The following is a 13,626-nucleotide window of genomic DNA, read 5'->3' on the forward strand; positions in this document are numbered from 1 at the left end:
TCATGACTGAAAGGTTAGGAATGTTTTCAAAGATTTGCAGTTACCCTGATGAGGTAAACTGTCCAATCAGGTAGTCCAAGTGAAATCAAACGACTTGTGTGTTGTGGAAACACCAAGTAAAGAAGCGCTAACCGTGCAAATAAACATTTCAACAAACGGGCACAAACTAATGAGTAAGCTCCATCAGCAAGGAGAGAATAAAATCAGCTGTTTCTACTTTCCGTCATCCCGCAGGGGTGAGAACGGCTTATGTACCCTTCAAACAAAGTGACACCTTCTCGTCAACCAGAGAGAATATCAGAGGAAGCATAGCAGCCGAAAACTTGCTGGCATTTGACGAGACAAAATTTAACATTACAGGGCAACGTAGAAGCAAATACATCAGTTAAGTGGAAGAATATTGTGTCATTACGCACAGAAACCTTGCACACTGATTCAGATGTGTTTAATTTTTCTATTCGTTGTGAAAATTCGCAGAACGTGACAAAATGAAAAGACACATTTCCTCCTTTGCCTCTCTCCACTGGAGTTACCTATCTGGCTGTCACCACTCCCTCCCTGTTTTCCATTTGGCACCGCAGCTGCATGAAGGGGCGGAGCTGTCCTCCACATTCTGTGTGCGGTCCACAGCCTCCTCCTCTTCATCATCATCATCCACCTGAATATTACTATATGGCCTGTTGAACATGAGCTGAGTTATGTAATTATTCTGTGTCCCATCACCACATTTTCTTCACTGATTCTTGGTCAAACGTCTCTAAAGGCTCTGACGGATGTGAGAAAAGCAGAAAATCAAACCTTTCCGAAAATCTTAATGATGGAAAAGTTTCGGACTCAGTGTGCAAACGTCAGACAGTCGTATTTATTTTTAGATGTTCGACAATTTCAGACAAAAAAACGGACTCAGTGTGCAAAGGCCTCGAGTCTATAAATCTTCTCCTGACCTACAAGTGGAGTACCGCTGACAGGAAGGACCTTCGGCTCGACAAGTAGGCTGATTAAACATTGTTTTTTTCATCCAATAAATTTATTGTTTAATCTATAAAGTGTCAAGGAATAGTGAATGTTTCAAAGGCCCAGGTGACGTCATAGATTATGCCCCAAGTCCAACACCAAACGGTATCCAGTATAAAACAAACAAGCAGCAAATTCTCACCTGGTAGAGACACGTAATTAAGCACCTGTTGCTTTCCAGAGACACCACAAAGTGAGGAAAACACAAACTGCCTGTGAGGAGAATTTGACAGAAAAGCCAGTGGAGTTCAGCTGAAGTGGGAAATAACAAGAGTTTTGTGATGCAGATATGTTATCCTCATGTTAACAGTTTCAACACGTCACCTAAATCCACCCCGAAGCCTTAAAGAAGTAGGTTAGTATTTTGTGAAATATACTTTGTTGCCCTCCTGTTAACAGTCAGATAAAAATAAGGATACCACTCTGTGCATTAAGCATTAAGCTCCTGTTAGCCTGGCTCTGTTTGAAAAGGTAAGAAAATACGCTTACCAGTACATTTAAAGGGACAGTTCAAATATACATAACCATAGTCAGTGTATTACAAACAGCAGATGTCTGTTGGCATGCTCCCATTTTTGTGAAGCAGCTGGAGTCCAAATGAAAGCTAAGCGATGAACTGTTGTGGACGGGGCCGCAGTCTATCATTTGAAAAGTACACTGTATTTAGAATACTTTCACTGATCTACCTTGACGCCAGACACCGATTTCCAACGGGTAACTGAAACTGTTGTATTGCTCTCTTCAGAGCCAGACTCCATTGAGAAAAACAGTGATTTAACAACACTGAAAACAGGAGCTGCTGGTCTACTGCTGCCTTGATCGGTTAGTCTGTTTGTTTGTTATTGTGTGTCTTTGGTGTTTAAAAGTGTTCATTCAGACTCAATTAACTCACACAATCTAACTAATTGAGGCAGCGGTAGACCAGCAGCTCCTGTCTTCAGTGTTGTTAAATCGCTGTTTCTGACAATGGGGTCTGGGGGCTCTGACAAAAACACAGATGGCAAACTTAAGACGTTAATGGCTCCCTCATCAGAACGGACTGTCTGACGAAAGGTTGCCGTTGTGCAGGTAGTCACCACTCTTTTGGCTGTACTTAAATATTTAGCGTGGAAATGTAAGAGTGGTATCAACTTCTCATTTAACTCCAGGCAAGAAAGCAAATAAGCATATTTTCCAAAATGTCAAACTGCTCCTTTAAATTGCAAAATGGACAAACATAACTCTGTGATGTAAAGTTTATGTTACGTATCTTAGCTGGATTGATAGGAGGTTTCTCTGATTGTGACCGCAGGAGAACACAGAGGTTATTACAATGTGCCGGGTGGGAATTTCCAGCGTCTGCCTGAGTGAAACTGAGTCTTTACTTCACCCAGAGCGTCTGCTGTCCAGCGTCTGTCGGGCACAGAATGAGACGGTGTGGAAATCCAGACAGACGTCATCTTCTCCAGCATTTTAAAAGTCCGACAATAATTCTTGAGACTTGGGCGAGGACGTCTGATACGACCACACGCTGGAAAACGCTTTGAGCAAACTGTCGGGCTTGACATGAAACTTCATATTTAGGGATGCTTGAGGAAACTGCTGAATAAGAATTCTTGGTGTAAGGCATAATCCAGAAACCATTACCAGTTCCACAAATAGTCTGTGGTGAGAGAGAATGACCGCTCACCAGGCCACATGCTGCTAAATGTGGGCCGACACTGTTAATTTTGTCCTTCTGGCAGCGACTAAACAAAAGGAGAGTTTCCCCACTACGGCTCAAAACCTTAGGAGTGAGGTTAGGAGCTCAGACCACACGGACAACATGATGTCCATAAATGGCTTCCACTTGACAGGCTGACACCACCTCGTCACCACGGCAGGGAGGGCTGATCGGCCTGCTGTCACAGACCGGAGGAGTTGGAGGGATGGTACGGTCCGTTCACCTGAGATGGAGGAGAGCAAAAGTCCAGGTCAACACAGATCATAGACGCCAGAGATGTTACATCATGTTCTGTACAATATGTTGTCCTTCACTGCATTTACATATATTGTACTATACTGTATTTCTATCAGACATCCCTATCAATAAAGACAAACACTGAGGGTCATTCATATTATATATCAATCATACGCACACTGTTGAAGTACTTGAACTGAAGTATTTTCTTTTTATGCTACTTTGGGGATTCAGATAATTAAAATAAACTATAAAAAAGTCTCAACAGCATTTTCTGAGGTGTTGACTTTTGTATTGACTTTACTGATTATTTATTATTATTGTTATTTTATTATTTATTCATTGTTAAGGTGCAAATTGGGATTCTGTTTTTATGATATTTTATGACATACTACACTATGACTTCACACTATACTATAAATTAAAAAAAGTCATACTATACTGTGGCCTTTCTGAGACTAAACTACACCTTCATTACTTTTAATAAAATTTTAATAACATTATGGTATGTCTATTTTAATAAAATAATATTTGACATACTATATTGTGACTTTCTGATGAAATTTCTTTATGACTTACTACTTTAAAAATTGAATTAAATTAAAAATTAAATTAAATTAAATTATGAATTTGAAGTTTTTGCCCACATATGACAAGGACTATGATTTTTTTATGATATACTATAGGTTATGACTATTTTAATAACATACTATAACTTTTTCAAATAATTTTTATGATGTACTATACAATTACATTTTTTTATGATACTGAACTATGGCTTATAGTCAAATTTTATGGCATACTATATTATGATGATTTTTTACAATATTTTTATGTCAATGGATTTTAAGGATTTTTTTTTTATGTCATACTACACTGACATTTTTTGGCATAGACGTATGGCATACTTTACTATGACATTTACTAGGATATTTTTATCTCCTGCTATACTATGACCTTTTTATGACATTTCTATGCCATACTATGCTATGGCTATGATTTTATTAATTCTCTTTTACTTAAATGCAGTGTGTTATTGGTACTTTCATTTAATTAAAGGATCTTAATATTTCTTACACCAGTGGATAACAAAGTCAGCAGTTCAAGAAAAATTACTATCAGTGAACATGTTGGCCTTTTAGAAAGGACACAGCTCCCTTCTTGGCCAATCAGTAACAAAAATGTCACAGCAGTGACATAATTAGTCTCCAACAGGTTGACAAAATAATTTGTGGTGGCTGACCCTGAGGGAGGTGAGGGAAAAATATCTGTCTCTTCTGCCGCTAAATGTTCACCCCTATGTTCACCTGCTGGTCTTTAACTGTCTGTCTGCTGTTTGGTGCTGTGCATGTGGAGTATGGTGGATTTTTAAAAGCTTTTTCACTGAAAATAACTGCCTGCTGCAGCTGAAAATGCTATGAGTGACCCAAAACAGTAAAGGTGGACAGCTAAGGCTGCTCTCAGATCTAGAGTCGTCTCCTTTGGTCTGAATCAGGGACTCATTTTGTTCCAAACTTGTATAATTGCCTAAAGTTGGTTCGTGTTCTCACGGCAGCATTTACAAGCGGACCAGATCAAATGCCTTGTGTGAGAAAGCTGCTCTTGATTGGTCAGAATTTCCATGTGGGAAAAATCCAGGAAGTAAAGCAAACGTTGAAGAAGAGCACACTTGCAAGATAAATGTGACACTTCATCACTTTGTGACAGTTTGATTGAACTGAACCAAACAAGGCAGGTGTGACAGTGCCTTAAATAATAAACTGAAAGTTGCTGTAAAGTTCTGTGAAGATAAAATGAATCATCTGAATCATCTATATTTTCTCAGGTCACTGATGACCTCTTTATCCTGACCAGCTACATTTCGGGAGTTGGGTGACGCCAAGGACCAAATGGGTGCATGCTAGATCTGCTCCGACCACCCTTGATAGAAATCAATCTGCTGCCTTTAAGCTTTAACCCCCAAACATTCTAAAATGGCGTCAAATGGTGTTGGAATGACCAGCAAGTCTAGAGACGAACGCGGCTAAACTTGGCAGGACGAAATGGATAAGGCAAGTCGAAGCTCCTCACCACATGAGAAGGCTAACATCACTAGAATAGCCAGGGAACAAGCTAACGCTAACCCAACAGTGCAGCCAGTTCAAAAATTTTGCAGATGCAGTTGACAGACAAGACAGTAATGAGGTGAAAGACGTCTTAGAGTGACCGAGGCGGAGAACTGTGTGGGCGCGGTGGCGGACAGGGGCGACTGCGTGTACCAGAGGGATCAGAGACAGGAGATACAGTTGAGTGGATGGAAGGCTTTTTCTAACCAGCTACATGTTTAGTGAACAAAGGGAATCATTGGACTCCAGAAACATCTCTGTACTTCAACCCAGCAGAGTAAACTATTCCTGGGTAACAGACACACACGTGTTGATATCAGTGTTATTGCTCAGTTCATTAGCTGGCTGCAGCGCTGACAGGGGGAAATGCACCGTGCTACAGCCTCAGGAGGCCAGCTCATCGAGTTCACTAACAGACAGCTAAATCCCCTCCAGCAGACGAAGGGTTGACCTACAAATAAGTTCCTGATGAGTAAGTGAAGCCACAGAGAACACTGAAACACTGTCTGTGAGAGTGAAGCATATGAAGACCACTGAGACAGAAACCAAGCAGCATCTGACGTCAACACTTACTACAGATAAAACTGAATTCACAACAAATTGCAAAATAAAACTGTAATCAGACACAGTTCAGCCTGTAGGTGTTAGCACAGTCTTGTCTTTGCGCTCCTTGAGGGGTGTAAGGATCCATCAACCTGGATCTTTATATCGATTCAATGATCGACAATCCAGTGTCATCAATGCAAACGATACAGGTAATTTCAGTCTGCCCCTACAGTCAGTATGTTTACGTACGCAATTAGTATTGCACCTATTTCCGGTTTACCTATTACGTCACAGACCAAACAATCGAAAAACAAGATAGTTACGGTTAGCGAGCAGCAAACTGGCACCATGGTGGACAACTTTACAGCTCTGTACGATACGTCCATCCAAAAATGAACGGCTCTGGATGTAGATTGCGCCATGTAGTTACTATTACTGTTGTTACTTCTACTTTTGTTACGCATTTAATGTTTTCAACTTCTGGGTCAGAAGCCTTGGTTCTCTGCCGGAAACTGGTGGATTGACCCCTCCAGGTTGGGAGAGAGTTACTGCCCCAAGCGAAGAAGTTCAAGTATCTCGGGGTCTTGTTCGCGAGTGAGGGTAGAATGGAGCATGAGATGGATCTGCGGTTTGGTGCGGCTTCTGGAGTGATGCAGGCGCTGCGCTGGACCGTCGTGTTGAAGAGTGAGCTGAGCTGGAAGGCAAAGCTTTAGATTTACTGGTCCATCTACGTCCCAACCCTCACCTATGGTCATGAGCTCTGGGTAGTGCCTGGAAGAATGAGATCACAGATACAAGCAGCTGAAATGAGTTTCCTCCGTGGGGTGTCTGGGCTCAGCCTTAGAGATAGGTTGAGCAGCTCGGACATCCAGAGGGAGATCGAAGTAGAGCCGCTGCTCCTTCGCATTAAAAGGGTTGAGGTGGTTTAGACATCTGATCAGGATCCTCCTGGGTGCCTCCTGTTAGAAGTGTTCCGGGCACGTCCCACTGGTAGGAGGCACCGGGGCAGACCCAGAACACACTGAAGGGATTACATATCTCATCTGGCCTGGGAACACCTTGGGGTCCCCCAGGAGTAGCTGGAAAGTGTTGCTGGGGAGAGGGACGTGGCACCAGATAAGCAGATGAAAATGGATGGATGGACGGACTTCAGGGTCAAAGTTGGAGCAGAAACTGTGGAGCATGCCCCGAGCGCCTCGGCCAGTTCGGGTCCAAATGGCTGTATACATGCAGGAGGAAGTCGACTTTCAGTCTCATTATCTGGTTGTGTTAGTTTGACTTTGAGAAATTTCGATTTAGTACGATTTCAGTCGGTCTAACATGTTTATATGTATTTTAAAAGTCTGTTTTAATTGGACAAACAAAATAAATCGATGTTCTCTAATGTCATGTAAACACACTGAGTGTCTCTCATTTAAATGACATCAGTGCTGTTACTGTAATCAGTGTTAATGTGGCAGTAGAAAGTTGTGTTGTTGGAGCACACAGAGCTAATCTGTTGATTTGTATAAAAAACCTGCAGGTCTACCTTCCTTCTAAGTCTAGCTGACACTACCAGCAGTAAGATGATCCAAGATGTCTGAAAATATTGTTTCCATTTGGACCCATGTGCAGCCAAAGTGACTCAAACTGATTACTTTCAGAGGCTGGTAAAAGACTGTGGTGCATTTTCTCCTGAACTGAAGCAGAGCAGACATGCTCACTCGATGGTCTCTATGGTTCCACTACTTTTGAACTGTCATCCATATTTAAATTAGGTCACTACTGATGTAAAATCGTGCCCTGACATCTTGTTTCGTATGTTCACGTGTCACTACAGAAGAAAATTACAACGTCAAAGTCATTTCATGGAAACTTGAATTCTGACTGAGGAATCCAAAACATGAAATGAGCTAAAGGTTACAGCTCAATTGGACCGAACATTTCTCAATCCTCATCCAGAATCCAAGACTCAGCAAAAGGAAAAGACACACATTTATACCTTTTATCAGCCAACACAAACTACAAATCAGATGCCAGCCAATCACGGATGACGGCGAACACAAACACGTTCAATCAATCTTTTTTATGCGTTGAAGGAACTGGACATGAAAACTTTTCTGATGCTCTAATTTGACATTTCTTCTAAACAGCTGGCCTAATCTCAGAACAGTCACACTGGAATGCTCTCCAACAGGTCAGTGCACAGGAATTTTAAAAAAAAAAAAAAAGTTTTATTGCCGTTGAAGTCCAGAGTTACCTCATCGTTACAGCACCAGAGCCTTGTGAAATCAAAGCTATTGATACCGGGGACTTCAATCAATTATCTTCACATCAGAAGCCGATTTTCAAACAGAAATCATCCAGATCATCCTGGACATTCTCACTTTAACTGAGTTTGTAGGCTAACTGATTAATAGGTGTCATTTCTGGAAATTCACACACACATACACACAATAAACAAACCATTAGCTGATTGTTTGGTCCGTTTCCCCTTCTCTGGTTTACATCAGTTAGATAACAAACATCAAATGGATATAAATGAGCAGATTTCAGGATTTTCTACCTTCAAAAAACAGCTGATGAATCATGGCTGTAATAAGGCACACATGGGTGTAAACATGGCTCAGTGTTCAGATATGGCATTTGAGGACACGCGGAAAGTTTCCATTAAAGTGCAGTAAGCTGGAGAGCTGATGTGAGGCGATACAGTGTGTAACTTGAATCACAGTCTTGCTTCTCTTACCACATGTGAATGCTTAAGAATGATCGGAAATACTAAAAGGGGGGCCGCAGACACACACACACACACACGTGTAGACAGAGACTGTAAGTTAAAGCTCTTTAAGGCCTCGATCACACATAGTGTTTTAGCAGTTGAAGGCGGCCTTTTGTAATTGGTTTTAATGAGAATAAAGCTTTTTGCTCGTTGGTTTTTGCGTTGCGACGCACCTCGCTTTTGTGCACTCTAGGCGCCTGACGTTTTTGCCGGAGCACTCTGAACTTGTCGAGTTGAAAAACACCCCACGTCATCTCTTTTTTTGTCACCCTCTTCCTCATTGTCCAATCAGATGATTTGAGAGGCGGGCCTACAGTTGGTAAACAATGGAGGAGAAACTGGTGGTAGCAGTTGCTGGATACCCAGAGCTATACGGCCCAGCGATAGACAGCAGGTTGTCAAACTGCCGCAGAGTCATCCTAAAGTGTGCCTGGAAACGTCCCCCAATGAGGTGAAGCTCCTGGACCAACTGGTGGTGCTCCCCATGATCCACCCTCTGTTTTAGGGTCTCATGTACCCACACAATTCTCTGTTTCCTGTGCCCAACAAACTATTTACTGACAGCCTCTCACCCTCAAACCAGAGCTACAGACAACACCCTCTACCTCAACATTTTAGGAACTAGATACTAATTATTGTCAAATGACCGAAATAAATGAATAAAAGATTGATTAGTTGAACCGTTACAGCAGCGCTGATAAAAGTGAGTATTGATTCACTGTGAGCAGGAAACAAACCAACAGCTCTTCAGTTCATACATTAATGATATTTATAAGTCACCCTGATGCTCCATGTTTGCAAAATGCAACTGAATGGTTGTGGTCTGGAGCCCTGCAGATACAAAAAACACGTCTTGCCAGCACACACACTAGCACCCAGGATGAGCAGGGGAATACGTGACGAATCAGGTTTATGTCTTTTCTTTTCGGTCTTTGTTTTGTGTCTATAAGAGGGAGAGAACCGCAATGCCAAAGCCAGTCTCATGCCGGTGGCTTAAAAACCCCCGACATGATTTATACTCAATGTTCTTGATATGGTCATTTTATAAATCTTGCGTGGAACAAGGTGGATACATTGAGAATAATCGATAAATTACCCATCCCTAGTTGCTGTCAGGAGAATAATAGCTTGCATGTCCCAAATGAGTACTTTGAGATTTTCAGAAATTACTCAGCTGAGTTTTGCAATGTTTTCACAAGACTAAAGTAAGATGGTTATAGACGATGTGCCAGTAACATCTGTGTGTGTGTGTTATGGATCATCTACCCCTGTATTTGTGACGGATCTGCTGCTTACCCGTGAGTCGTACTCCAGGACAAACGGAGGGATGTCTATCTGCTCAGGTTTGATGCAGGTGAAGAGCTGCTGTAGGTTGTCCAGGTAGCGAACCTTGTCCTTCATCCCTGACACGCTGAAGGTGGTGAAGAACCATGTTGAGACCTGGAATGATCCGGTGAAAGAAGAGAGAAAGAGAGGAAACATTAAAGGGACACTTCGCTAGTTATAGATGGCATTTGATCTTGATTTACCACGATATTAATCTTGCCATAACCAACAAAGAGAAAACTGAACACAACTCTAGAAGCAAACAACAGAAGTAGATTAATTCTAATGAACCTTTAATGATCCCCGAGGAGACGTTTGGCAAATGAAGCAAAAAGTACTGCAATTCCAGTAAACAACAAAGAAACGGATATAAACCAGAAAGCACTCAGCGAGCTCACATCTCTGCCAGAGCTGCACACATCCCTAGATATGTTATTTTGATAATAGAAAAATATTTAGAAGTTTTTATTTTGCATCTGGATCAGGATTAGCACTGAAATCCACAGTGTGACTGTGGAAGTGCATCATGATACTTCATGATGGAAATGTTAGGATTTTATCCAAGAACAAAATTATTCACAGTTTCAAGGGAGGCAGACACAAAACCACTGAGCTATTTAAATGATCATGTTGCTGTAGTGGACTAATTTTGAAGGGCTGATGTGTTGCTGTTGCACAATGCATTTACTGTAAGAGTCGTGGCAGGTTATGCGAGGTGGGACATAATTAGTAAGAATCTGCCAATGATCTAACGTGGCAAAAGAGATGAAAGGTTTGCAAAGATTTTTAATGGTGGAACATGCTGTGTCCCTCAGAGACGTAAGAAATGATTAGGAGCCAAAACATACAGTGATAAATTCAGTTGAAAGCAGGGCTACCCAGAGCTTTACATCTGTCCCACAGAGGTTAGCAACCTCAGATGCAACCTGCCGCCGTGCTCTTGAAAGCCGGCATAAAAAAGGCTCAAGAGTAGCGCCCGATCTCAGGTTTTCCAGGTGGTTAAAGACGCGGCGTGTGTACGGCATCTAATTTCCAGGGCTGGTACCTGCGGTTATTCCACAGGCTAGTTAATAACATGTCGGGCAGGAAATCCAAAGTGTGGGATCATTTTGAGAAGGTGAAGGACGAACCCAAGGTGATATGTAAACTCATCTTCATTGGTCGACTACAAACATGACGTATCATCTGAAACATGGAAGTAGCTACATGCCCATTAGCCCACAGCGTCATTAACAGGCGGCTCGCTCAGTGTGTGACGTGCACTTGTAGATAAAATATAGGCCTATATTAATGAAGGTTCATTAGTACGGTTTTGTATTTCTCTGTAATGTAGCACAGTGTTAACGATGTTACTGATACTATTCTTTCTCACACCTTCAACTCAAACCACCAAAATATATCATTTAATAATTAAATTAATATCGTAAACATGCGGGCGACTAGTCGACTAATGGCCGTAAATGACGACTATTGGTCGACTAGGAAAACTCTTAGTCTGGGGCTAGTTAAAATGTATAAATCATCTTGGCCTGACTACAAATATCAATAAATGATGAGTCGTATTCTTACCTTAGAGCGAAATGTTGGATGTACAAAGTAGAAGGCCTTTAGATTCTTTTTAAACCTGCAAAACACAACAACAGAATACTTTAGAGAAACGAATGACTCAGTGTTCCTTAAATACAACAGAAGAAAGACAAGTTGTGTGTATAATAAGGAATATGACAAACATGAAGTGACAGAGAGAACAGGATATGTGTTAAGTCACAATAGTTGTGTCCAAAAGGGCGAGACGCTGCCCCAAAAAACACAAGTCATAACTCCAGGTATACTCCAGGTGTACTCATAATCCCAGGTAACATTAACCACATATAAAAATCTGCAGCACACAAACCGTCATACAGAAAATCATCTTCTGAAATAGTTACTTTTTGTCTTGCAGCCTGAAATTAAAACTAATTGAAACATTTATCTTCCTCATTTTTGCTTTACAACATTCCTCCTAGTTTCGGGAATATTTTCTCTCTTGCAGAATTGTTTGAGTTGAGGAGCTGTCAAATTTCTGGCTGAGCAGCGATGGACTGATTGACTTGGCCACTCAAGGACATTCACCTTCACATCTTCAAGCCATGAAAAATAAAGCCAATACAAAGTGCCAAAAAATTGCAGTTCTTTGAACGGCCACTTGAGGCTGGCTCCAAGAGTGAGTCAATCCCCACAGACCCAACATGTTTACAGCCTGGTATGATGAAACAGTTTTGTGGCCATGAGAGGAACTGCAGTTTTTGGCAATTCCTCTCTGGCTTCATCTTTCAGTCCTGGAGGTTGCTGCTTGGCACAGACTCAGCAATCTCAGCCACACAGACTTGTAAGTCCTTCGAAGGTGCCATTGTGGCCTCTCGGTGGCTTCCCAAATCAATATCCTGTTGGCTCCCTCAGTTAGTTTGTAAGGACATCCTGATCTCAGTGAGGCGGTCGTGGTGCCAAATGCTCCCCACTTCTTAATAATGCTCTAAGCTCTGGTACTAAGAGGAATAACGAGAGCCTTTGAAATGTTTTTTTTGCATCCTTCTTCTAGCTTGCGCCTTGCTACAGCTTTATCCCTAAGCCTTTTTGAAAGCACCTTTTCAACGATGGTGAGTTATTTGTGTTACAATGCACTACTACTCCTGGAATCCTCAGGGATCTGCTGGTTTTATTCTGAAACAATCAAAACCACTACAGCTGATGTCAGGTGGGGGCCAATTAAACTGGTGTAAAATCTGGAAAGTGATTGGTTGTACCTGAGCAAATTTGTGATGGTTAATCTAAGGGGCTGATCACTGAGCAGGGTTCCTGCGGATCCTCAAAAAGGCATTCAATTCATTATCTAAAAATAGGTCCTTGATTTGTATAAAAGTATCTTAAATCAATAATACTTAAAAATGTTTGGGACATGGGAAGTATGATTTCATGAATAGGTTTATTCATTTATTTGATGTCGCAATATGAAATCTCAAAATAATTGGTCGCAACTATTTTTTTTTAAATGCTTCATGCATTTATGTCAAGCAGATCAAGCTAGCAGAACCAGCAACAGGCTTGGTGTATTTTATTTAAAAAGTTTTTCAAACACAGCATGACAGGAATCAAGCCACTGGAATCCTACATGCAGAGTGAGAAACGCAAAGTCACCAAGAAAACTTGTCAACAGTAGGGTTGGGTACCGAAACTTGGTACTTTTTGTACTTGGTACCGATTCACGTCGGTACTACCGAGTACCGATCCACTTAAAATGAATCGTACCAAATTTTGGTACCTGAGGTGGAGGCGGAGCGAGAGCACATGACTCGCACCTCAGACTCAGCAACAATAGCGACAAAAAAAATGTGCAGACAAAAGTTAACGTGCACCACTGTTCCTAAATGTTCTCAATAAAATGTTGAAACTGAGAAGTTTAGACTATGGGCCCAAACGATGCATAGTGCGTCCAAATTCACACCCATTCTTCTCTGTGGATTTTCTCCGCGACCGTGCGTCATAGTGAGAAGCCACACATTATCACGTGAAACGACAGAACTGTAGCTTTCCAACAAGGCCAAGCACTTGTTGGTAATCCAATGTTTTCACAGCGAAAAAAATTGATAAAGTTACAATAAAGTGATGAATAACAGAGCTTTCATACAGCTTTGCACACACATTACTGTTGGATGGATTACTCGCGAACGCAGGCTTGCACAGAAATGCCGCGCATATGACATGAAAGCGCAGGACCACACACATCATTGTGCTGTCATCCCATCATGCTATAAATCCAGATCAAGTGTCTACAAAATAAAAACCTGACGAATTTCTTTACAATCATTATACAGATCTTGTTATCAGTCACTTCATATAGTGAGGAATATCGTATCTTACCACGTCTTAGGCTTGCGTGTGTTTCTCCCTGTCTATCCACA

General features: G+C 41.5%; 1 protein-coding gene across 1 annotated transcript in view; it reads right to left on the minus strand.

Annotated features, from left to right (window-relative positions):
• Positions 1-6: 6 nt before the first annotated feature.
• The window catches only part of gdap2 (ganglioside induced differentiation associated protein 2), a 51,681-nt gene continuing 38,061 nt past the window's right edge, over positions 7-13,626 (minus strand). Inside the window, exons 12-14 of the mRNA XM_050048102.1 lie at positions 11,258-11,312; positions 9,659-9,802; positions 7-2,939 (exon numbers count right to left, since the gene is read on the minus strand). Coding sequence (XP_049904059.1) covers positions 2,898-2,939; positions 9,659-9,802; positions 11,258-11,312 — 241 coding nt within the window. The 3' untranslated portion in view covers positions 7-2,897. The remainder of the gene's footprint in view (positions 2,940-9,658; positions 9,803-11,257; positions 11,313-13,626) is intronic.

This window comes from Epinephelus moara, chromosome 7, assembly GCF_006386435.1.
Source record: "Epinephelus moara isolate mb chromosome 7, YSFRI_EMoa_1.0, whole genome shotgun sequence".
NCBI lineage: Eukaryota > Metazoa > Chordata > Actinopteri > Perciformes > Serranidae > Epinephelus > Epinephelus moara.